Genomic DNA, 25,009 nt, shown 5'->3' on the forward strand with positions numbered 1-25,009 from the left:
TGAAAGTGTTTTTCCTAACACTAGATGGAATCAGAACACTGAGTTATGTTCTGTAGGAGGTTTGGGGTTATATAGTAATATGCAGTGTCTAACTGTCCATCCAATAACTCAATAGCATTTTTTGCTACATTTCGTAAAGACTCTATCATGGACACTCTTACTGACAGTTGTGGCTGCTTTGCGTGATATATTGTTGTCTCTACCTTCTTGCCCTTTATGCTGTTGTCTGTGCTCCAATGTTGTTTGTACCATGTTTTGTGTTGCTGCCATGCTATGTTGTTTTCTTACATCTCTCTTTATGTAGTGTTGTCTTGTCTCTCTCTTCGTGATGTGTGTTTTGTCCTATATTTTTATTTGATTAGTTTTATGTTTAATTCCAGCCCCCCGTCCCCACAGGAGTCCTTTTGCGTTTTTGTAGGCCGTCATTGTAAATAATAATTTGTTCTTAACTGACTTGCCTAGTTAAATAAAGGTCAAATAAAATAATAAATGACCGTAAGCCACCTCTTGTGTTACATTCCAGGAATCACTCCAGACCCGGTGGAGACGGCAAAGCCAGTCCTCAGAATTTGTGCTTATCACAGGCGGCTACCTGACATTGATCATGGGCAGCAGAGGTAAAATGGGTTTCTCTCCAGGGTCCATGTGCTGTAGATAAAAGGGGTTAATGCAACACATTTCCTAATTTATCACTTGACACATCACGTGTTTAACCCATTGTCACAGTCAATTTTAGCAGATGTTTGATGCCTTTCTAGTTTATATCAGTGTTTCTAAACCTTTTTCGATTACTGTACCACCAAGTACATCTTGCTCTGCCCGGACTTCCCCTGAAATACCTCTCATGTGAAGTGCCCCCTCATCTGTAGCCATCAAATGCTTTGAAAGGCTGATCATATCTCAAACCAACACCATTATCCCAGACACCCAGGACCCACTCCAATTCGCATACGGCTCCAACTTGACTACAGCTCAGCATTCAACACCATAGTGCAATCCAAGCTCATCACCAAGCTAAGTATGCTGGTACTGAACACCTCCCTCTGCAACTGGATTCTGGACTTCCTGACGAGCCACCCCCAGGTGGCTACGCTGACCCTCAACACGAGGGCCCCTCAGGTTTGCGTGCTTAGTCCCCTCCTGTTATCCCTGTTCACCCACGACTGCGTGATCGCACAACTCCAACACCATCATTAATTTTGCAGACGACACGACAGTGATAGGACTGATCACCTACAACGATGAGACAGCCTACAGGGAACAGGTCATATACACTGCCAGGACAACAACCTCTTCCTCAACTTGAGCAAGACAAAGGAGCTGAACTACAGGAAGCGTGAACTACAGGAAACAGCGGCCGCCACCATCCACATCGACAGGGCTGTAGTGGAGCAGGTCACTAACAACCTATTGTGGTCCACACACACACCAACACAGTTGTGAAGAGGGCACGACAATGTCTCTTCCCCATCAGGAGTCTAAAAAGATTTGTCATGGGCCCTTAGATTCTCAAAACCTTCTACAGCTGCACCATTGAGAGCATCTTGATTGGCTGCATCGCCGCTTGGTATGGCATCTGATCGCAGGGCTCTACATAGGGTAATGCGTACAGTGCAGTACATCACTGGGTCCGAGCTCCCTATCATCCAGGACCTCTATACCAGGCGGTGTCAGACGAAGGCCCTAAAAATGGTCAGCCACCCAAGTCATAGCCTGTTCTATCTGCTACCGCAAGGCAAGTCTGGAACCAACAGGATCCTGAACAGCTTCTAACCTCAACTTTATCCCTACAAGTATGCTACAGTACCAGTCAAAAGTTTGGACACACCTACTCATTCAAGAGTTTTTCTTTATTTGTACTATTTTCTACATTATAGAATAATAGTGAAGACATCAACACTATGAAATAGCACATGGAATCATGTAGTAACCAAAAAAGTGTTAAACAAATCAAAATAATATATATTTTATATTTGAGATTCTTCAAAGTAGCAACCCTTTGCCTTGATGACAGCTTTGCACATTCTTGTCATTCTCTCAACCAGCTTCATGAGTTAGTCCCCGGGAATGCATTTCAATTAACAGGTGTGCCTTGTTAAAAGTAAATTTGAGAATGTCTTTCCTTCTTAATGTGTTTGAGCCAATCAGTTGTTTTGTGGCAAGGTAGGGGTGGTATACAGAAGAAAGCCCTATTTAGTAAAATACCAAGTCCATATTATGGCAAGAACAGCTCAAATAAGCAAAGAGAAATGACAGTCAATCCGGAAACGTTTCTTCAAGTGCAGTCGCAAAACCCATCAAGCGCTATGATGAAACTGGCTCTCATGAGGACCGCCACAGGAATGGATGACCCAGAGTCACCTCTGCTGCAGAGGACATGTTCATTAGAGTTACCAGCCTCAGAAATTGTAGCCCAAATAAATGCTTCACAGAGTTCAAGTAACAGACACATCTCAACATCAACTGTTCAGAGGAGACTGTGTAAATCAGGCCTTCATGGTCGAATTGCTGCAAAGAAACTACTACTAAAGGACACCAATAAGAAGAGACTTGCTTGGGCCAAGAAACATGAGCAATGGACATTAGACCGGTGGAAATCTGTCCTTTGGTCTGATGAGTCCAAATTTTGATTTTTGGTTCCAACTGCTGTGTCTTTGTGAGACACAGAGTAGGTGAACGGATGATCTCTGCATGTGTGGTTCCCACCATGAAGCATGGAGGAGGAAGTGTGATTGTGTGGGGGTGCTTTGTTGGTGACACTGTCTGTGATTTATTTTGATTTCAAGGCACACTTAACCAGCATGGCTACCACAGCATTCTGTAGTGATATGCCATCCCATCCCATCTGGTTTGCGCTTAGTGGGACTATCATTTGTTTTTCAACAGGACAATGACACAATACACACCTCCAGGCTTTGTAAGGGCTATTTGAATGAGTAGGTGTGTGTCCAAACTTTTGACTGGTACTGTACATATCTACCAAATTACCTCGTACCCCTGCACAATGAATCGGTTCTGGTATCTCGTGTGTATATATCATTACTCATTGTGTATTTATTCTTTGTGTTATTATTTTTCTATAACTTCTCTTTTTTCCTCTTTGCATTGTTGGGAATAGCCCATAATCATTTCACTGTTAGTCTACACCTGTTGTTTACGAAGCATGTGACAAATATTTGATTTGATTTGATTAGACTTTACCAGTAGGCCTATGGTCTAATGATTCTTTTCAAGTACCCCTGTGGATAGGCCAAGTACCTCTGGTTGGGAACCACTGGTCTTTATTACAGTCTACTAGGCCTGTTTCCCCAGGTCATGTAGAGAGTGCTTGATTCGTCATTATTTCCACAGACCAGGAGTTTTGAGTGATCCAGGAAAATATGATATCATAAATGTAAATATATAACGTCGCCATTTACATTTCTCCAGCCTTGCAGGTGTTCATGTCTTTATTGGTAGTGACTAACAGGGTATGTTGGGGTGTCAGAGTGGTGTTTCCACAGCGATAGCAGGACACTTCCTATTAAAGGCTAGTTAAAGTGCCGTTAACAGTCTCAGGCTGTCCAATCAGCACTTGTTGCCATGGTGAAGTACTGTAGACACTATGCAAAGCCTGGGATGCATAAGGGGTGCACGTGCAGCTGTAGGCCATAGGGTGCCTGGGTGATTAGTATAGAATGGTCAGGACTCTCAGGGCACAAGACTCTGACTTTGATATGTCCATCACAAGGAGTCTTAGAGTAGGCATCAAAGCTATGCAGTGTGTCACAACAGAAGCCGGGTCCCAGATTGGTTTGTGCTATATAGCCAACTCATGTCAGTATACATAACCATCTGTACAGCTAACTCATGAAGGCATGACAGTGACCATAGGAGGTGACAATCTGAGACCAGGCTACCATATCAGTATATACAAATAAATGTTTTAGCAGTTATAGAGACACAACTTGTATCACAGACTTATAGGCCTAGTCAATCATGGTTTGTTATTTCCTACTACAGTACAAGTTTATTTGTCGAGACAAGGCATGGATTTTACTACTAAACAGTGGACTATGTTGGACACGTTCGTTGTTGGTTGAAGAGCCTCCTCTCCCTCTTCCTGTCTCCTCTCCTCTGCCACCCTGTCTTATTTATTCTACAGCGTGAGATGGCTATAGTTATCTGGTTTCTACCTTATGATGTACATACAGTACCTTCGGAAAATATTCAGACCCCTTGACTTTTTCCATATTTTGTAACGTTACAGCCTTATTCTAAAATGTATTACGTTTTTTCCCCTCATCACTCTACACACAATACCCCATAATGACAAAGCAAAAACATGTTTTTATACATTTTTGCACATTTATTACAAATAAAAAAACTGAAATATCACATTTACATAAGTATTCAGAACTTTTACTCAGTACTTTGTTGAAGCACTTTTAGCAGCGTCTTCTTGGGTATGACTCTACAAGCTGGGCACACCCGTATTTGGGGAGTTTTCCCCCATTTTTCTCTGCAGATCCTCTCAAGCTCTGTCAGGTTGGATGGGGAGCGTTGCTGCACTGCTATTTTCAGGTTTTATCGACCCAGAGAATTTTGTTTCTCATGGTCTGAGAGTCTTAATGTGTCTTTTGGCAAACTCCAAGCGGGTTGTCATGTGCCTTTTACTGAGGAGTGGCTTCTGTCTGGCCAGTCTACTATAAAGGCCTGGTTGGTGGAGTGTTGCAGAGATGGTTGTCCTTCTGTAAGGAACTCTGGAGCTCTGTCAGAGTGACCATCGGGTTCTTGGTCACCTCCCTGAACAAGGCCCTTCTCCCCCGATTGCTCAGTTTGGACTGGGCGGCCAGCTCTAGGAAGAGTCTTGGTGGTTCCAGACTTCTTCCATTTAAGACTGATGGAGGCCACTGTGTTCTTGGGGATCTTCTATGCTGCAGACATTTTTTGGTAGCCTTCCCCAAATCGGTGCCTCGACACAATCCTGTCTCAGAGCTATACGGACAATCCCCTCGGCCTCATGGCTTGGTTTTTGCTCTGACATGCACTGTCAACTATGGGACCTTATATAGACAGGTGTGTGCCTTTCTAAATCATGTCCAATCAATTGAATTTACCACAGGTGGACTCCAATTAAGTTGTAGAAACATCTCAAGGATGATTCATGGAAACAGGATGAACTTGAGCTCAATTTCGAGTCTCATAGCAAAGGGTCTGAATACTTATGTAAATATTGGATTTCTGTTTTTTATATTTTATACATAAACTGTTTTCGTTTCATTATTATGGGGTATTGTGTGTAGATTGCTGACTTTTTAATTTATTTAATCCATTTTAGAATAAGGCAGTAACGTAACAAAATGTGGAAAAAGTCAAGGGGTCTGAATACTTTCCGAAGGCTCTGTATGCAGCATTAAACCAGGGGAAAATTCAGACTTGGCTCAAACACAATGCTCCCAGTTGGTTGTGTGTGTGTGCGCCTTGCCATCTCACCAGTTGCCGGCCACACTGTCTTTCTTTAGTGTGGGGTTACATTGTCATCTCCTCTTTAGTGTGGGGTTACATTGTCATCTCCTCTTTAGTGTGGGGTTACATTGTATTGTCCTCTGTAGTGCGGGGTTACATTGTATTGTCCTCTGTAGTGTGGGGTTACAGTATCTCCTCTTTAGTGTGGGGTTACATTGTCATCTCCTCTTTAGTGTGGGGTGACATTGTCTTCTCCTCTTTAGTGTGGGGTTACATTGTCATCTCCTCTTTAGTGTGGGGTTACATTGTCATCTCCTCTTTAGTGTGGGGTTACATTGACATCTCCTCTTTAGTGTGGGGTTACATTGTCATCTCCTCTTTAGTGTGGGGTTACATTGTCATCTCCTCTGTAGTGCGGTGTTACATTGTCATCTCCTCTTTAGTGTGGGGTTACATTGTCTTCTCCTCTTTAGTGTGGGGTTACATTGTCATCTCTTTAGTGTGGGGTTACATTGTCTTCTCCTCTTTAGTGTGGGGTTACATTGTATTTTCCTCTGTAGTGCGGGGTTACAGTATCTCCTCTTTAGTGTGGGGTTACATTGTCATCTCCTCTTTAGTGTGGGGTGACATTGTCTTCTCCTCTTTAGTGTGGGGTTACATTGTCATCTCCTCTTTAGTGTGGGGTTACATTGTCATCTCCTCTTTAGTGTGGGGTTACATTGTCATCTCCTCTTTAGTGTGGGGTTACATTGTCATCTCCTCTTTAGTGTGGGGTTACATTGTCATCTCCTCTTTAGTGTGGGGTTACATTGTCATCTCCTCTTTAGTGTGGGGTTACATTGTCTTCTCCTCTTTAGTGTGGGGTTACATTGTCTTCTCCTCTTTAGTGTGGGGTTACATTGTCTTCTCCTCTTTAGTGTGGGGTTACATTGTCATCTCCTCTTTAGTGTGGGGTTACATTGTCATCTCCTCTTTAGTGTGGGGTTACATTGTCATTGGGTTACATTGTCATTCTCCTCTTTAGTGTGGGGTTACATTGTTCTCCTCTTTAGTGTGGGGGGTTACAGTTGTCTCATCTCCTCTTTAGTGTGGGGTTACATTGTCTTCTCCTCTTTAGTGTGGGGTTACATTGTCATCTCCTCTTTAGTGTGGGGTTACATTGTCTTCTCCTCTTTAGTGTGGGGTTACATTGTCTTCTCCTCTTTAGTGTGGGGTTACATTGTCTTCTCCTCTTTAGTGTGGGGTTACATTGTCTTCTCCTCTTTAGTGTGGGGTTACATTGTCATCTCCTCTTTAGTGTGGGGTTACATTGTCTTCTCCTCTTTAGTGTGGGGTTACATTGTCTTCTCCTCTTTAGTGTGGGGTTACATTGTCATCTCCTCTTTAGTGTGGGGTTACATTGTCTTCTCCTCTTTAGTGTGGGGTTACATTGTCTTTAGTGTGGGGTTACATTGATCATCTTAGTGTGGGGTTCTCCTCTTTAGTGTGGGGTTACATTGTCTTCTCCTCTTTAGTGTGGGGTTACATTGTCTTCTCCTCTTTAGTGTGGGGTTACATTGTCTTCTCCTCTTTAGTGTGGGGTTACATTGTCTTCTCCTCTTTAGTGTGGGGTTACATTGTCTTCTCCTCTTTAGTGTGGGGTTACATTGTCTTCTCCTCTTTAGTGTGGGGTTACATTGTCTTCTCCTCTTTAGTGTGGGGTTACATTGTCTTCTCCTCTTTAGTGTGGGGTTACATTGTCTTCTCCTCTTTAGTGTGGGGTTACATTGTCATCTCCTCTTTAGTGTGGGGTTACATTGTCTTCTCCTCTTTAGTGTGGGGTTACATTGTCTTTAGTGTGGGGTTCATTGTCATCTCTTTAGTGTGGGGTTACATTGTCTTCTCCTCTTTAGTGTGGGGTTACATTGTCTTCTCCTCTTTAGTGTGGGGTTACATTGTCTTCTCCTCTTTAGTGTGGGGTTACATTGTCTTCTCCTCTTTAGTGTGGGGTTACATTGTCTTCTCTTTAGTGTGGGGTTACATTGTCTTCTCTCTTTAGTGTGGGGTTACATTGTCTCCTCTTTAGTGTGGGGTTACATTGTCTTCTCCTCTTTAGTGTGGGGTTACATTGTCTTCTCCTCTTTAGTGTGGGGTTACATTGTCATCTCCTCTTTAGTGTGGGGTTACATTGTCTTCTCCTCTTTAGTGTGGGGTTACATTGTCTTCTCCTCTTTATTGTCATTGTCTTCTCCTCTTTAGTGTGGGGTTACATTGTCTTCTCCTCTTTAGTGTGGGGTTACATTGTCTTCTCCTCTTTAGTGTGGGGTTACATTGTCTTCTCCTCTTTAGTGTGGGGTTACATTGTCTTCTCCTCTTTAGTGTGGGGTTACATTGTCTTCTCCTCTTTTTAGTGTCATCTCCTCTTTGGGGTTACATTGTCTTCTCCTCTTTAGTGTGGGGTTACATTGTCTTCTCCTCTTTAGTGTGGGGTTACATTGTCTTCTCTTTAGTGTGGGGTTACATTGTCTTCTCCTCTTTAGTGTGGGGTTACATTGTCTTCTCCTCTTTAGTGTGGGGTTACATTGTCTTCTCCTCTTTAGTGTGGGGTTACATTGTCTTCTCCTCTTTAGTGTGGGGTGACATTGAAGAGAAGACAATCTACTGAATCAAAGGAATAATGTGTAACAGCGTTTTCCACATGGTTCTCTTCCTGTGCCCCTCTGCTGTGTGTGTGTGTGTGTGTATAAGTGTTTTTCCATATGGCATAAGGTTCTCTCCCTATGCCACCTGTATTGATAACAGCTGGGTGTGGATGGGAAGCTCTGATGGCCTCTACCTGGTTGACCTGGGCACCTCTGAGCTCCACATGACACTACTTTTCAGAGGTATGCTACTGCCCTCTGTGTGTGTTTCTGTGTGTGTGTGAGAGAGAATGAATGATGTGTCGATCTTATGGGGAAAGGGGAAGAACAGCTTGGAAGATGAATAAGAATAACACCATGCACTGTATACTGTACATGAGTTATGACAGTATTTGTATTTATTATGGGATCCAGTATAGTGTGTCTCACTGACATATGCCCATGTGTATGATAGGTGTGTGTGTGTGTGTGTCTCACCGACATAGACCATGTGTATGATAAGAGTTAGTGGAGATGTGTGTGTGTTTCACCGACATATGCCCATGTGTATGATAAGAGTTAGTGGAGATAGGTGTGTGTGTTTGCCTCACCTACATAGACCATGGTGTCAGATAAGTCCCTGAGATTTCTGGTTTTACCCTTCAGCATACATTTGTATTCCACCCTTATTATTTGTTAGCTATTATCCCACTCTGTCTCTCTTACAGACCACCCCAACTTGAGCATAACCATGGCTGGATCATGGGCCATGTCCCAAGGACTGGATAACAGTGTAAGTAAATCACCATTGAGACCTGCTTCACTGTTGTCATGGGCCATGTCCCAATGACTGAATAACAGTGTGAGTAAATCACTATTAGACCTGCTTCACTATTGTTTCACTTCACTGAATAGGAATTTAGGACAAAAGCAAGACGGAGGGGGAGGCAGACAGACACGGGTGTAATTCCCTGAAATTAGGCCTAGCTTACACTGTAACACATAATTGCCTCTCATTCATAACAGAAAAACTCACTTTCCTCCTGGATGCAAACCACAGGCAACCCTTGTAAAGCCTTAACATCTCCCATAGTCCTAGTCTCGTGAAACCATAAACTGCTAATTGCATAGTTACACTGAACCTACAGTATTTTTATATGTGAAGTCTCTAAGACGCTCAAAATTAAGTATAGGGAACAAAAGTTTGAAAACAGTGTATTTTTTAGAAATATTTTTTTGTATGGAGTAAAATGTCAGTTGTAAAAAAATATATATTATTATGAAAAATGAGCAGCTTCCAAGAGGTGTGGAAAATACTCAGAGGTATGGGAATTGGACAGAATGGTGGAGGAATAAAACACACAGGTCCTCTCAGAGCTAGATAAGATAGTGAGCAGTACAGCTCTGTCCTCTACATAAAAAAATCAGTTATGACCCAGATGCAGACAACGTCAATTAACAATGGTTTAATTGTATTTATTTTAATAACATTTATTTAACTAGGCAAGTCAGTTAAGAACACATTTTTATTTACAATGACGGCCTAGGAACAGTGGGTTAACTGCCTTGCTCAGGGGCAGAATGTCAACTCGGGGATGAGATCTATAAACTTTTCGGTTACTGGCCCAACGCTCTAACCACTAGGCTACCTGACGCCCAAATAATCCAACAGGGGCAGGCCATAGACAGGTCAAGGCAGGCAGGGGCAACGGTAGCAGACGGCAGGCAGGGTCAGGGTAGGCAGAGGTCAATAATCCAGAGTTGGGGCAAAGGTACAGGTCGGCAGGCAGGGTCAGGGGCAGGCAGAGTGGCCAGGCAGGCAGGGGCAGGCAGATTGGTCAAAACCAGGAGGGAGAGAAAAAGAGAGACTGGGAAAAGCAGGACACAAAAACGCTGGTTGACAAACAAGACGAACTGGCAACAAACAAACAGAGAACACAGGTATAAATACACAGGAGATAATGGGGAACATGGACGACACCTGGAAGGGGGTGGAGACAATCACAAAGACAGGTGAAACAGATCAGGGTGTGACAAAAAGATTGTCGCCTCTATAGTGTGGATCCCTGGCTATACATCCCTGACTTGTTTGGAAATGTCCCTTCTCATACCACTTTGACTTGATTTACTACATATATAGTAGGGATGTGACAAATGGAAATGTTTTCTTAACGTTTAAACTGCAGTTATTTTTCAAATCTGTTTTCCGTTAAAGCGATAAGAAAAATGTATAAAATGGGAATTCACAATACAGCTGCGTCGATGCCAGCAACAGTTTAGGTCTCACGGTACGTCCCTTTCAGATGGTTAAGCATTGCACCTGTACTACCATTACTGTACCTAAATTCCACTTCACAAAGTTTGCATTTCCTTTTCATTTAACTTCTTTTTTTATTTTTTTTATTTTTTATTTCACCTTTATTTAACCAGGTAGGCTAGTTGAGAACAAGTTCTCATTTGCAACTGCGACCTGGCCAAGATAAAGCATAGCAGTGTGAACAGACAACACATTTACACATGGAGTAAACAATAAACAAGTCAATAACACAGTAGAAAAAAAAGTATTGCCATACAGCACCCGCTCCTGTCGCTTGCCTTTCTCTGTATTTTTTCCCAACTGTTAACGACGATGACGTAGTGGTGAAGAATTGATTCCTCAACTCAACTTAAAAATACGGAATCTTCAGAGAATATTGACACTCAGGAATGGGAGTCAACTCTGGTGTCGACTCCCATTTCTGAGTATCAATATTCTCTTAAGATTCAGTAGTTTTGGAATGGAGGATACTGATCAGTTGCCGCACTTCTGAGAACACAAACACTCACATCTTTCTTTGAGAGCTAGCGAGGGATGGAAAAAGAGGGAGAGGCACAGTATAGGCAGGTCGGTCACCTGGCAGAGATAGTCAGAACTGTGCGCTAGGCCTTTCTATCTGCAATCAAATGCCGTATCTCGCAATTTCTTGCCATTCAATGTCTCACAACTTCAGTAAAGCAGGACCTATCAACAATGAATAAGCTAGGATACTGAGATGAGCGCGATGCAACACTTCGGTCACACACAGTAGCTTGCAAACTATTATGGACTACAAAGTAGAGCACAGCCGCGAGCTGCCCAGTGACACGAGCTTACCAGACGAGCTAAATAACTTCTATGTTTGCTTCGAAGCAAGCAACACTGAAGCGTGCGTGAGAGCATCAGCTGTTCCGGACGACTGTGTGATCACGCTCTCCGTAGCCGATGTGAGTAGGACCTTTAAACAGGTCAACATTCACAAGGCCAGATGGATTACCAGGATGTTTCCTCCGAGCATGCGCTGACCAATTGGCAAGTGTCTTCACTGACATTTTCAACCTGTCCCTGACCGAGTCTGTAATACCAACATGTTTCAAGCAGACCACCATAGTCCATGTGCCCAAGAACACCAAGGTAACCTACCTAAATGACTACCGACCCGTAGCACTCACGTCTGTAGCCATGAAGTGCTTTGAAAGGCTGGTCATGGCTCACATCAACACCATTATCCCAGAAAGCCTAGACCAACTCCAATTTGCATACTGCCCCGACAGATCCACAGATGATCTGTTGCCCTTTCCCACCTTGACAAAAGGATCACCTATGTGAGAATGCTATTTTTATTTAACCAGGTAGGCTAGTTGAGAACAAGTTCTGATTTACAACTGCGACCTGGCCAAGATAAAGCAAAGCAGTGCGACACAAACAACAACACAGAGTTACACATGGAATAAACAAACATACAGTCAATAATACAATAGAGAAATATATGCAGTGTGTGCAAATGAGGTAGGATAAGGGGGTGAGGCAATAAATAGGCCATAGTGGCGAAATTATTACAGTATGGCAAATTAAACACTGGGTTGATAGATGTGCAGAAGATGAGTGTGCAAGTCGCAATACTGGGGTGCAAAGGAGCAAAATAAATAACAATATGGTGATGAGGTAGTTGGATGGGCTATTTACAGATCGGCTATGTACAGGTGCAATGATCTGTGAGCTGCTCTGACAGCTGGTGCTTAAAGCTAGTGAGGGAGATATGAGTCTCCAGCTTCAGTGATTTTTGCAGTTCGTTCCAGTCATTGGCAGCAGAGAACTGCAAGGAATGGCGGCCGAAGAAGGAATTGGCTTTGGGGGTGACCAGTGAAATATACCTGCTGGGGCGTGTGCTGCGGGTGGGTGCTGCTATGGTGACCAGTTGAGATAAGGCTGCAACGACTTATAGATGACCTGGAGCCAGTGGGTTTGGCGACGGATATGAAGCGAGGGCCAGCCAACGAGAGCATACAGGTCGCAGTGGTGGGTAGTATATGGGGCTTTGGTGACAAAACGGATGGCACTGTGATAGACAGCATCCAATTTGCTGAGTAGAGTGTTGGAGGCTATTTTGTAAAGTACATCGTCGAAGTCAAGAGTTCGGTAGGACAATCAGTTTTGCTAGGGTATGTTTGGCAGCATGAGTGAAGGATGTTGCGAAATAGGAAGCCTATTCTAGATTTAATTTTGGACGGGAGATGCTTAATGCTATTCATTGACTACAGCTCAGCGTTCAACACCATAGTGCCCTCAAAGCTCATCACTAAGCTAAGGATCCTGGGACTAAACACCTCCCTCTGCAACTGGATCCTGGACTTCCTGATGGGCCGCCCCCAGGTGGTAAGTGTAGGTAACAACACATCTGCCACTGATCCTCAACACAGGGGCCCCTCAGGGTTGTGTGCTCAGTACGCTCCTGTATTCCCTGTTCATCCATGATTGCATGGCCAAGCACAACTCCAACACCATCATTAAGTCTGCAGAGGACACAACAGCCTGATCACAGACAACAATGAGACAGCCGATAGGGAGTTCAGAGACCTGACAGTGTGTTGCCAGGATAACAACCTCTCCCTCAACGTGATCAAGACAAAGGAGATGATTGTGGACTACAGAAAAAGGAGTTCCGAGCACACCCACATCGATGGGGCTGTTGTGGAGCAGGTTGAGAGCTTCAAGTTCCTTGATGTCCACATCACCAATAACCTATCATGGTCCAAACACACCAAGACAGTCATGAAGAGCGCACGACAACGCCCATTCCCCCTCAGGAGACTGAAAAGATTTGGCATGGGTCCTCAGATCCTCAAAAAGTTCCACAGCTGCACCATCGAGAGCATCCTGACTGGTTAAATCACCGCCTGGTATGGCAACTGCTCGGCCTCCGATCGCAAGGCACTACAGAGGGTAGTATGTACGGCCCAGTACATCACTGGGAACAAGCTTCCTGCCATCCAGGACCTTTATACCAGGCGGTGTCAGAGGTTGGCCCAAAAAATTGCCAAGGGCTCCAGCCACCCCAGTCATAGACTGTTCTCTCTGCTACCGCACGGCAAGCGGTACCGGAGCGCCAAAAAGGCTTCTTAACAGGTTTTACCCCCAAGCCATAAGACTCTTGAACAGTTAATCAAATGGCTACCCTGACTATTTGCATTGTCCCACCCCAACCCCCATTTTTACACTGCAACTACTCTCTGTTTATTTTCCATGCATAGTCACTTTACCTACATGTACATATTTCCTAAATTACCTCGACTAACCGGTGCCCCCACACGTTGACTCTGTACCAGAACCTACTGTATATAGCCTCACTGCTGTTATTTTATTGTTGCTCCTTAATTATTTGTTATCCATTTTTATTTTTTTCTTAAATCTGCATTGTTGGTTAAGGGCTTGCTTGTAAGTAAGCATTTCACTGTAATTCCTGTTGTATTCGGCGCATGTGACAAATAACATTTGATTTTTTATCTGTGCATGTGCACGGGGCTCGCTTCGTGCTTCAGCGCTCTTAGTTGTTGTGGAAATTGACCCACTATGCTGTTTACTTTCTGTTTACTTTTCTTAACGTTAACACGGAACCCAAACCGCCTGCCGCGTGCGCCATCGTACATTATTATTATTTTTTACCCCCACACCAAACACGATCACGACACGCAGGTTAAAATATCAAAACAAACTCTGAACCAATTACTTTGGGGACAGGTCGAAAAGCATGAAACATTTATGGAAATTTAGCTAGATAGCTTGCACTTGCTAGCTAATTTGTCCTATTTAGCTAGCTTGCTGTTGCTAGCTAATTTGTCCTGGGATATAAACATTGAGTTGTTATTTTACCTGAAATGCACAAGGTCCTCTAGTCCGAAAATGAATCCACACATAAAACGGTCAACCGAATAATTTCTTGTCATCTCTCCTCCTTCTAGGTTTTTTCTTCTCTTGACTTTATATTGCAATTGGCAACTTTCATAAATTAGGTGCATTACCGCCATTAACCTTGTTCGTCTATCACTCATCCACGTAGGTATAACCAATGATGAGATGGCACGTGGGTACCTGCTTCTATAAACCAATGAAGAGATGGGAGAAGCAGGACTTGCAGCGCGATCTGCGTCACAAATAGAACTGACTTCTATTTTAGCCCTTACTAATAACGCAGACACGCGCGAGCAGTGGGTGCGATAATTGAATAATATAGATTTCTAAATTTATTTTGCAACGCGAGTGGTGTAGTCAGCCTGTTAACGTTAAGGATCCCAATTTCGTTTAAGTGTTTAAATGTTCACACCACTAATATATAGTACTTCTCATACAGTACATTTGTCAATGACCTATGCCCCTCACAGAGTAAAAGGGTTCAGTCACAGTACAGTACTCACATAATTTAATTTTCTCTCTCCCCCTCCTCCAGATGATCTTTGTGGTGACCTCTCTATTTGAGGCCCTGGTGTCTGTATTGGAGGTGAGACTGCTGGGGTCAGGGTCCGTGGACAGCCTCTGTCAGCACCTGGAGGGGCTCTCCGTCATGCCCAGGTTTGTGTTTGTTTGTGTGTACTTCTGTTACCTTCTGGGGAAGACCCTGTTTGGGGTGGAGGCTATATCTGTATAGTGGACACAGGGTTCGCACTAGGTGCGTGAGGTGCTTAAAGTGCTTGAATTTGGCACTCTTAAATCCAAGTACTGGATACCTTGAAAATCAGAAATGTACTCAAGCTGATACTTAAAATGTACTTGAATTAAAAAGAGAGTAGAACAGAAAATGATCAAATATATTACAAAAACGTATTGGTCTTGCTAATTCGTTTTCAGGCAGAATATCGAGTTTTACAGAAATGACTGATTAGGCGCCAAACGTCACATCTATAGCATCCCCCAAACAAAAAAAACCTGACTCTCGGAGAATGAGTGTACAACTGGTAAATAGTTGCTGATATTTCAGTCAGATGTCTAGCTAGCCAGGTAGCTCAAGGTTATTAACCAGGTAGCTAGCTTTAACTAGCTGGCTAGAAGGATGAAGTTAGAAGCTAACATTGAACGGAGCCTGACCTTAGCAGCGGAAGTTGACTGAAATTAAGTTAGCTATAATCAAAATATGGGCTACTATAAGTTCTCATAACAAAATACATTTTCTTTACTGAGAGTAGTGAGATAGACAGTGATGAGTCAGGCTGCAATGAAGGAGGCAAAAGAGATGCACAGAGAGAGGAAGCATTGAAGCAAGCAGGGAGAGGTTAGTAGTACAGTGGTTCCCAAACTTGGGGTCCTTGACCCATGTGGGGTCCCCTAAAATTTAAATAGGGTCTCATGAGATCATTTTTTGTTATCAAATACCTAAATAACTTGTTTCTCTTCATATGGGTATAGAATGCAACATTTTAACTAACTAAGTGCCTTTTAATGTCAGAATTCACTTTTGTGTCATTATGTGTTGGGACAGCCTGTGGGACCAACAATTTAGTAAAATATAAAGACAATGTAATATTATTATCATGTACACTGAACAAAAATATAAACGCATCATGCAACAATTTCAAAGATTTTACTGAGTTACAGTTCATATAAGGAAATCAGTCAACATCATCAGTACTGACGTGCCGCTCATGTATGTAGTAAATAAGTAGTGGAACACGTTTTATTGAGTAGAACTTGTAAGGTAGTGATGAATAGTACTTTTTTTTTTCATGAGGTTGTGGCGATATACTGGCACCCGGTGGCGACTAGAAACAATGGCATAATAGGAACTATTACAAATTGATGGTCCTTGAAAATAAATATTAGTGCTTGAAAAAGTACTTGGAAGTCCTTGAATTTGACTTGCCACTGTCTGTACGAACCATGTGAACATCTCTAACAAATGAGTCTCTGTGCATCAAAAACCGTGTAATCTGTAATGAATAAAGTGTGAACTGTAAAGAATGTCTGAGCTCATGTTTGGCCAAGACTTTACAAAGAGAAATACGTAGTTGGACACTATTGCACTGATGCCATACAATTAACAACCAAAGTTTTGACAGCAAACTGTCTTCAGCTTGACCTTACAGCACTGTGAAAAATAACATGTACATTTCACAATTATGTAACCATGGCATGTATGGATGGTTTTGCAGGGTTAAACAGAAAGTTATACGGTTGGGCCCTGTACGCACATTGGTTCAAACCAATAACTTGTGTATCTATGGTGGTTCAAACCTCATTCACTAAACTGGTTGCTGCTTGAGGTGTGTTGGCACCATTAGCTCAGTGTAATTGGACACGTTTACTCATAAAAGAGTAGCAGGATAGAGAAACAGCACTGAGGCTTGTTCTCCCTCTCACGCAGATGCATGCCAGGGCAACCGACTGGCACGCATTGTGTGAGTACGTGGGTAGGGGTACTTTACTTTACAGGGTTTCTCCATTGCCATCGTGTGTGTCTGTTCCTCTAATGCAGACGCATGCCAGGGCACCCGACTGGTACCACCCAGCCTGTGTGTGTGTTCCGGTACTTTACTTTACAGCTGACTGTGCCCCCCTACGCTCAACCTCCATCCCCTCCTGGTCTCTCTGCTATTACCATCTTAAAGACCTATTCTGAACCTTTTATACTGTGTAGTTTTGTGATGATTCAACAGTATCATACTGCTGAGAAAGTGGGTGGTGGGGGTTATTCATCCATAACCATCCATTGGAAAATGCAACACACACACAGCTTTTTTATTTCCAGTAGCCAAGGAGCAATTTAGTTTTTTCCCTCTTCCTCCTTTTAGTGCCCCTCTGATGCCTGAATCTCCTCTCAACGCTGAGTTGAAAAAGAAGGGTCCTAAACCTCCCACAAAAACAGGTCAGCAGCAAGTAGCAACCCTCCCAGTTTACCCCCCACACACACACACACACACAAACACTGGGCTTGCCCCTTCACACATAAACACACTAATGCACACAACCACATGTTATAGCCCACACAGTGTTACCCAAGAACCACTGTTGAATGAATTTGAGTTTGTGGTTCAGTATGGGTCAGAGTGTAGTGCTAGCAACAGCAGGGTTTGTGGGTTAGGTTTCCATTGGGGTCACATATGCTAAAATACATGTGTAAAATATGCACTCACTTGGATAAAAGTGTCTACTAAATGGCATATAACAGTATTACTGTAGACATATATATTATTAAAAGGATTTACCGGTCCGTGGTTTTCTTTTATGATTGGCATGTCCACTGCTTAGTTTGGCTACAGGTCACCTCCCTTAAACTATATCATGTTGCATAGTGGGATTCTACATCTATTATTACTAGAGATACTGTAACTTCTTCCCCTGGCTAATTGCAGCCGCATAGACTAGAGCTACTGATCATCATTATCTGAAAATATAGTTGGCAGGATGGAATTATTACATTATCTACCTCTGCATAACAGATGGGATGGTCAAACTTCTGGACAGACATGTTTTCTACCTCTGCATATCAGTGGATACCCATGAAACATACATTATTAGATTCCTCTCAGTTCCTGTGTATTGCACATACAGAGTTTGCCTGACGACTCATCCTGAATTTAATTCCACTGCTCTATTGGTTGCTCCACAGAAGAAACGTTAATGGAAGTGGTGTTTGGCTGGAGCAATGTGGATGGGTCATCAGGCTAATACAGAATTGTACAAAAAGGAATATATGTTGTGTGGTTCACTGAAATTATACTACTAGTGATGTAGATGCATTATTTGAGAAAAACTTTGATCTCAGTTCCTCAGATTGCACAAACAGAGTTGACTTCATTGATACCATTATCACTTATTATAGATGAACTTTGTACGACTCAGTTGGTAGAGCATGGCACTTCCACTTCCAGGGTTGTGGGTTCGATTCCCAGGGTCACCCTGTAAGGTTCTGCTTTTCTTTTCTTTGTCAACCTTGTGTTTATTTTCTTTGTGTTCTTGAATGTAGGCCTGTTTCTTTGTGTTCTGGAGCATAGCCCTGTCTTTCATTTTTGATACCGCCCTGACTGCGTTCAACAACTTGAAACGCCTCTTCACCTCAGCTCCTGTCCTTCACCAACCTGATCCGACCCTTCCTTTCACCCTGGAGGTGGATGCCTCCGAAGTAGGAGTAGGAGCCATACTCTCTCAGCGGGTGGGAACACCTCCCAAATCACATCCCTGTGCCTTCTTCTCCCCCGCTGAGAGGAATTACGATGTGGGAAACAGAGAACTCCTCACCATCAAGCTGGCCCTTGAGGAGTGGCACCACTGGTTGGAGGGCGTACAACATCCCTTTCTCGTCCTAACAAATCATCGTAATCTGGAATATATCAGAGGGGCCAAGAGTTTAAACTCCAGACAAGCCCGCTGGGCTCTCTTCTTCACACGCTTCCATTTTCATGTTAATTTCATCCCTGGACTCCCGGATGGCGCAGTGGTCTAAGGCACATCGCAGTGCTAGCTGTGTCACCAGAGATTCTGGGTTCGAGCGCAGGCTCTGTCGCAGCCGGCCGCGACCAGGAGGCTCATGGGGCGGCGCACAATTGGCCCAGCGTCGTTCGGGTTGGGGAGGGTTTGGCCGGCAGGGATATCCTTGTCTCATCGCGCACTAGCGACTCCTGTGTCGGGCCGGGCGCAGTGCCCGCTGACCAGTTCGCCAGGTGTACGGTGTTTCCTCCGACACATTGGTGCGGCTGGGTTCCGGGTTGGATGAGCATAGTGTCAAGAAGCAGTGCGGCTTGGTTGGGTTGTGTTTCGAAGGACGCATGGCTCTCGACCTTCGCCTCTCCTGAGTCCGTACGGGAGTTGCGGCAATGAGACAAGCCTGTAACTACTACCAATTGGATACCACAAAATTGGGGAGAAAAAAGGGGTAAAATAATAAAAATATACCATTTTAAAAAGTTACATCCCTGGAAAGAAAAACGTAAAAGCTGATGCTCTCTCCCGACAGTTTGACCTTCCGACCAGTAACTCAGACCCTACACCCATTCCTCCTTCCTCATGCATTATGGGACCGGTACAGTGCGATGTTCACTCTTCCATACAAAAAGCCCTAACCTCTGACCCGGCTCCTCCTGAGACACCAGCTGGGAAGAGTTACGTACCAGCAGCTGTTAGACTCCAACTGATGCAATGATGTCACACGTCCTTGGGGTCAGGACATCCGGACATTACACGAACCACCAAACTTCTAGCCCGGAAGTTCTGGTGGTCCTCAATGGCATCCGACGTAAGGGATTACGTACTCTCATGTCCTGTCTGCGCCCAAACCTAAAGCCCTCGTCATCTCCCTTCCGGGAAGCTTCAACCTTTGCCAATCCCTCACAGACCTTGGTCCCACATAGCTGTAGACTTCATCCCAGACTTTCCTGAATCCTCTGGTAACACCACCATCCTTTTCATAGTAGACTATTTTTCAAAAATGTGTTGTCTGGTTCCTCTACCTCATCTACCTAACGCCATGGAATTGGCGGAGTGTATGTTCCAGCAGGTGTTCCGTCTGTATGGGATTCCGGAGTACATCGTCTCTGACTGCAGGCCCCAGTTTGTCTCCCGGGTGTGGCAAGCCTTCTGCGACCGACTGGGGGTCGCCCTCAGCCTCTCCTCCGGGTACCATCCTCAGACCAACGGGCAGACGGAACGCCTGAACCAAGAAATAGGGAAGTACCTCCGCCAACGATGTTCTGCCTCTCCACACGACTGGAGTCGGTGTATGGCCTGGGCCGAATACGCTCAGAACTTACTCATGCACTCATCCCTCCACCTTACTCCGTTTGAGTGTGTCCTTGGTTACCAACCCCCCATGTTTCTCTGGGAGGCTGAGCCTGGTACTGTCCCAGCTGTTGAACGACTGGTTTCGGCGTAGTGAGCGGGTATGGGAGACTGCTCACCGGCCTACGCCACTCTTTCACCCCGGACAGTGTGTGTGGCTCTCTACCAGAGACAACCGGCTCCACCTCCCCAGCAAAAAGGTCTGTCCTCGCTTCATTGGTCCCTTCAAGATAACTCATTGCATCAACCATGTCACATACTGCCTCCTGTTACCCCGTCAGTGCAACATCTCCTCGTCCTTCCTTGTGTCTCTGTTAAAACCAGTCACCTACAGTCCTCTTCATCCTCCAGTCTCAACCCGCAGTGCACCCCCAATGTTGGACGTCAGAGGGGAACCTGCCTACGCCATAAGGGCCATTCGTGATTTCAAACACCTGAGAGGTCGCATCCACTCCCTAGTGGACTGGGAAGGTTATGGGCCTGAAGACCGGTCCTGGGTCCCCGACCGTCGAACCAGCCTGGGGGCACTCTAAGGTTCTGCTTTTTCTTTTCTTAGTCAACATTGTGTTCTTTTTCTTTGTGTTCTTGAACGTAGCCCTGTTTCTTTGTGTTCTGGAACGTAGCGTTCATTTTTGTTCATTGATTTCACCTGTGTTGGTTTCTCACCTGGTCTCATCAGCTCCCTATTAAGTTCAGTTTTTTCTGTTTGTATGGTTGTGAGGTATTTTTTGTTTTTGACTGCCTACCTGTGTTTGACCATTGCCTTAATAAACATCTGCCGCGCTCTGCGAGTGAATCTACACCTTTTCTCCCTGAGTATTCATTACACACCCGTATGTAAAAATGTAACGAGTGCGCTGAGAGTCGGGAAGCAAGTTCAGGGAGTGAGTGTTTTAATAATTAAATAAAACAATAAACACAACACAAACAACGCACCGACATGAAAACAGAGTCAATAACCCCTGAGGAAAGAACCAAGGGGAGTGACAGATATAGAGAAGATAATCAAGGAGGTGATGGAGTCCAGGTGAGTGTCATGAGGCGAAGGTGCGTGGGACGATGGTGACAGGTGTGCAGGATAATCAGCAGCCTGATGACCTAAAGGCCGGAGAGGGAGTATAAGTGACAAAAAATGTACGCATTTGTCTGTAAGTTGCTTTGAATAAAAGTGTCTGCTAAATGGCATTTGATATTATTATGTTAAAAGCTTATAGTACTGTAGATGGATAGGTTCTAGACTCTCTAGACCTGATGTGTCAAACTTATTCCACGGAGGGCAGAGTCTCTGCAGGTTTCCACTCCTCCTTTGTACTTGATTGATGAATTATGGTCACTAATTAGTATAGATCTCCCTTCACCTGGTTGTCTAGGCCCTCCATGGAATGAGTTTGACACCCCTGACACCCATGCTCTAAACAGACGGGGTTGCCTCCCACATTGTAATCAATAGGTGGTGAGGTCATGCCTTGTTCAGTAGATACAGTGAGGCCATGTCTTGTTCAGTAGATACAGTGAGGCCATGTCTTGTTCAGTAGATACAGTGAGGCCATGTCTTGTTCAGTAGATACAGTGAGGTCATGTCTTGTTCAGTAGATACAGTGAGGCCATGTCTTGTTCAGTAGATACAGTGAGGCCATGTCTTGTTCAGTAGATATAGTGAGGCCGTGTCTTGTTCAATAGATACAGTGAGGTCGTGTCTTGATCAGTAGATACAGTGAGATCATGTCTTGTTCAGTAGATAAAGTGACAGATCTGTGGTGTATAATTAGACCCTGGAGGCTCTGGCTCTACTCTGTTGAGAGACAGTAGCACAGACTGTTTTACACACTGCCACTACAGACAGTTAGTTCTACACACACACACACACACACAGAGAGAGAGACTGTTTTACACACTGCCATTACACACAGTTAGTGCAGAAATCTACTGTTAAAGAACATGGCTCCCCAGAGTGTGTGTGTGTGTGTGGCTCGGCCTACACCGTGCTCAACCCCAGTAGAAAACTTTCCTAGGATTCCCGTAATTCATGGCCATTTGCTGTTTTGATTATACATATACTATATATACCATGGAGAATACAAACACAAGGAGTTTGCGGTGAATACACGCAGGCACGCACGCTTGCATGAAGGCAGGCAGGCTGGCACTTAGGTAGACAGGCAGGCAGGCACTTAGGTAGACAGGCACGCAGGCAGGCACTTAGGGAGACAGGCACACAGGCAGGCACTTAGGTAGACAGGCACGCAGGCAGGCTTGCACTTAGGTAGACAGGCACGCAGGCAGGCACTTAGGTAGACAGGCACGCAGGCAGGCACGTAGGCAGGCACTTAGGTAGACAGGCACGCAGGCAGGCACTTAGGTAGACAGGCACGCAGGCAGGCACGTAGGCAGGCACTTAGGTAGACAGGCGCGCAGGCAGGCACTTAGGTAGACAGGCGCGCAGGCAGGCACTTAGGTAGACAGGCGCACAGGCAGGCACTTAGGTAGACAGGCACGCAGGCAGGCACTTAGGTAGACAGGCACGCAGGCAGGCACTTAGGTAGACAGGCACGCAGGCAGGCACTTAGGTAGACAGGCACGCAGGCAGGCACTTAGGTAGACAGGCACGCAGGCAGGCACTTAGGTAGACAGGCACGCAGGCAGGCACTTAGGTAGACAGGCACGCAGGCAGGCACTTAGGTAGACAGGCATGCAGGCAGGCACTTAGGTAGACAGGCACGCAGGCAGGCACTTAGGTAGACAGGCACGCAGGCAGGCACTTAGGTAGACAGGCACGCAGGCAGGCACTTAGGTAGACAGGCACGTAGGCAGGCACTTAGTTAGACAGGCACGTAGGCAGGCACTTAGGTAGACAGGCACGCAGGCAGGCACTTAGGTAGACAGGCACGCAGGCAGGCACTTAGGTAGACAGGCACGCAGGCAGCACTTAGGTAGACCGGCACGTAGGCAGGCACTTAGGTAGACAGGCACGCAGGAAGGCACTTAGGTATGCAGGCAGGCACTTAGGTAGACAGGCACGCAGGCAGGCACGCAGGTAGACAGGCACGTAGGCAGGCACTTAGGTAGACAGGCACGCAGGCAGGCACTTAGGTAGACAGGCATGCAGGCAGGCACTTAGGTAGACAGGCACGCAGGCAGGCACTTAGGTAGACAGGCATGCAGGCAGGCACTTAGGCACGCAGGCAGGCACTTAGGTAGACAGGCACGTAGGCAGGCACTTAGTTAGACAGGCACGTAGGCAGGCACTTAGGTAGACAGGCACGCAGGCAGGCACTTAGGTAGACAGGCACGCAGGCAGGCACGCAGGTAGACAGGCACGCAGGCAGGCAGGCACTTAGGTAGACAGGCACGCAGGCAGGCACGTAGGCAGGCACTTAGGTAGACAGGCGCGCAGGCAGGCACTTAGGTAGACAGGCACGCAGTCAGGCACTTAGGTAGACAGACACGCAGGCAGGCACTTAGGTAGACAGGCACGCAGGCAGGCACTTAGGTAGACAGGCACGCAGGCAGGCACGCAGGTAGACAGGCACGCAGGCAGGCACGCAGGTAGACAGGCACGCAGGCAGGCACGCAGGTAGACAGGCACGCAGGCAGGCACTTAGGTAGACAGGCACGCAGGCAGGCAGGCACTTAGGTAGACAGGCACGCAGGCAGGCAGGCACTTAGGTAGACAGGCACGCAGGCAGGCAGGCACGCAGGTAGACAGGCACGCAGGCAGGCACGTAGGCAGGCACTTAGGTAGACAGGAGCGCAGGCAGGCACTTAGGTAGAAAGGCACGCAGGCAGGCACTTAGGTAGACAGACACGCAGGCAGGCACTTAGGTAGACAGGCACGCAGGCAGGCACTTAGGTAGACAGGCACGCAGGCAGGCACGCAGGTAGACAGGCACGCAGGCAGGCACGCAGGTAGACAGGCACGCAGGCAGGCACTTAGGTAGACAGGCACGCAGGCAGGCAGGCACGCAGGTAGACAGGCACGCAGGCAGGCAGGCACTTAGGTAGACAGGCACGCAGGCAGGCAGGCACGCAGGTAGACAGGCACGCAGGCAGGCACGTAGGCAGGCACTTAGGTAGACAGGAGCGCAGGCAGGCACTTAGGTAGAAAGGCACGCAGGCAGGCACTTAGGTAGACAGACACGCAGGCAGGCACTTAGGTAGACAGGCACGCAGGCAGGCACTTAGGTAGACAGGCACGCAGGCAGGCACTTAGGTAGACAGGCACGCAGGCAGGCACTTAGGTAGACAGGCACGCAGGCAGGCCCTTAGGTAGACAGGCACGTAGGCAGGCACTTAGGTAGACAGGCACGCAGGAAGGCACTTAGGTAGACAGGCACGCAGGCAGGCACTTAGGTAGACAGGCACGCAGGCAGGCACTTAGGTAGACAGGCACTTAGGTAGACAGGCAGGCAGGCAGGCACGTAGGCAGGCACTTAGGTAGACAGGCGCGCAGGCAGGCAGGCACGCAGGTAGACAGGCACGCAGTCAGGCACTTAGGTAGACAGGCACGCAGGCAGGCACTTAGGTAGACAGGCATGCAGGCAGGCACTTAGGTAGACAGGCACGCAGGCAGGCACTTAGGTAGACAGGCACGCAGGCAGGCACTTAGGTAGACAGGCACGCAGGCAGGCACTTAGGTAGACAGGCACGTAGGCAGGCACTTTGGTAGACAGGCACGCAGGCAGGCACTTAGGTAGACAGGCACGCAGGCAGGCAGGCACTTAGGTAGACAGGCACGCAGGCAGGCAGGCACGCAGGTAGACAGGCACGCAGGCAGGCAGGCACGCAGGTAGACAGGCACGCAGGCAGGCACGTAGGCAGGCACTTAGGTAGACAGGCGCGCAGGCAGGCACTTAGGTAGACAGGCACGCAGGCAGGCACTTAGGTAGACAGGCACGCAGGCAGG

General features: G+C 46.1%; 1 protein-coding gene across 1 annotated transcript in view; it reads left to right on the forward strand.

The window, feature by feature from the left end:
• Nucleotides 1-25,009, forward strand: part of wdr27 (WD repeat domain 27) — a 178,281-nt gene that overhangs the window by 4,222 nt on the left and 149,050 nt on the right. Inside the window, exons 9-13 of the mRNA XM_065002587.1 lie at nucleotides 524-617; nucleotides 8,230-8,312; nucleotides 8,777-8,841; nucleotides 14,789-14,910; nucleotides 17,124-17,197. Coding sequence (XP_064858659.1) covers nucleotides 524-617; nucleotides 8,230-8,312; nucleotides 8,777-8,841; nucleotides 14,789-14,910; nucleotides 17,124-17,197 — 438 coding nt within the window. The remainder of the gene's footprint in view (nucleotides 1-523; nucleotides 618-8,229; nucleotides 8,313-8,776; nucleotides 8,842-14,788; nucleotides 14,911-17,123; nucleotides 17,198-25,009) is intronic.

Source organism: Oncorhynchus nerka, linkage group LG16 (genome assembly GCF_034236695.1).
Source record: "Oncorhynchus nerka isolate Pitt River linkage group LG16, Oner_Uvic_2.0, whole genome shotgun sequence".
In the NCBI taxonomy this organism is placed as follows: domain Eukaryota; kingdom Metazoa; phylum Chordata; class Actinopteri; order Salmoniformes; family Salmonidae; genus Oncorhynchus; species Oncorhynchus nerka.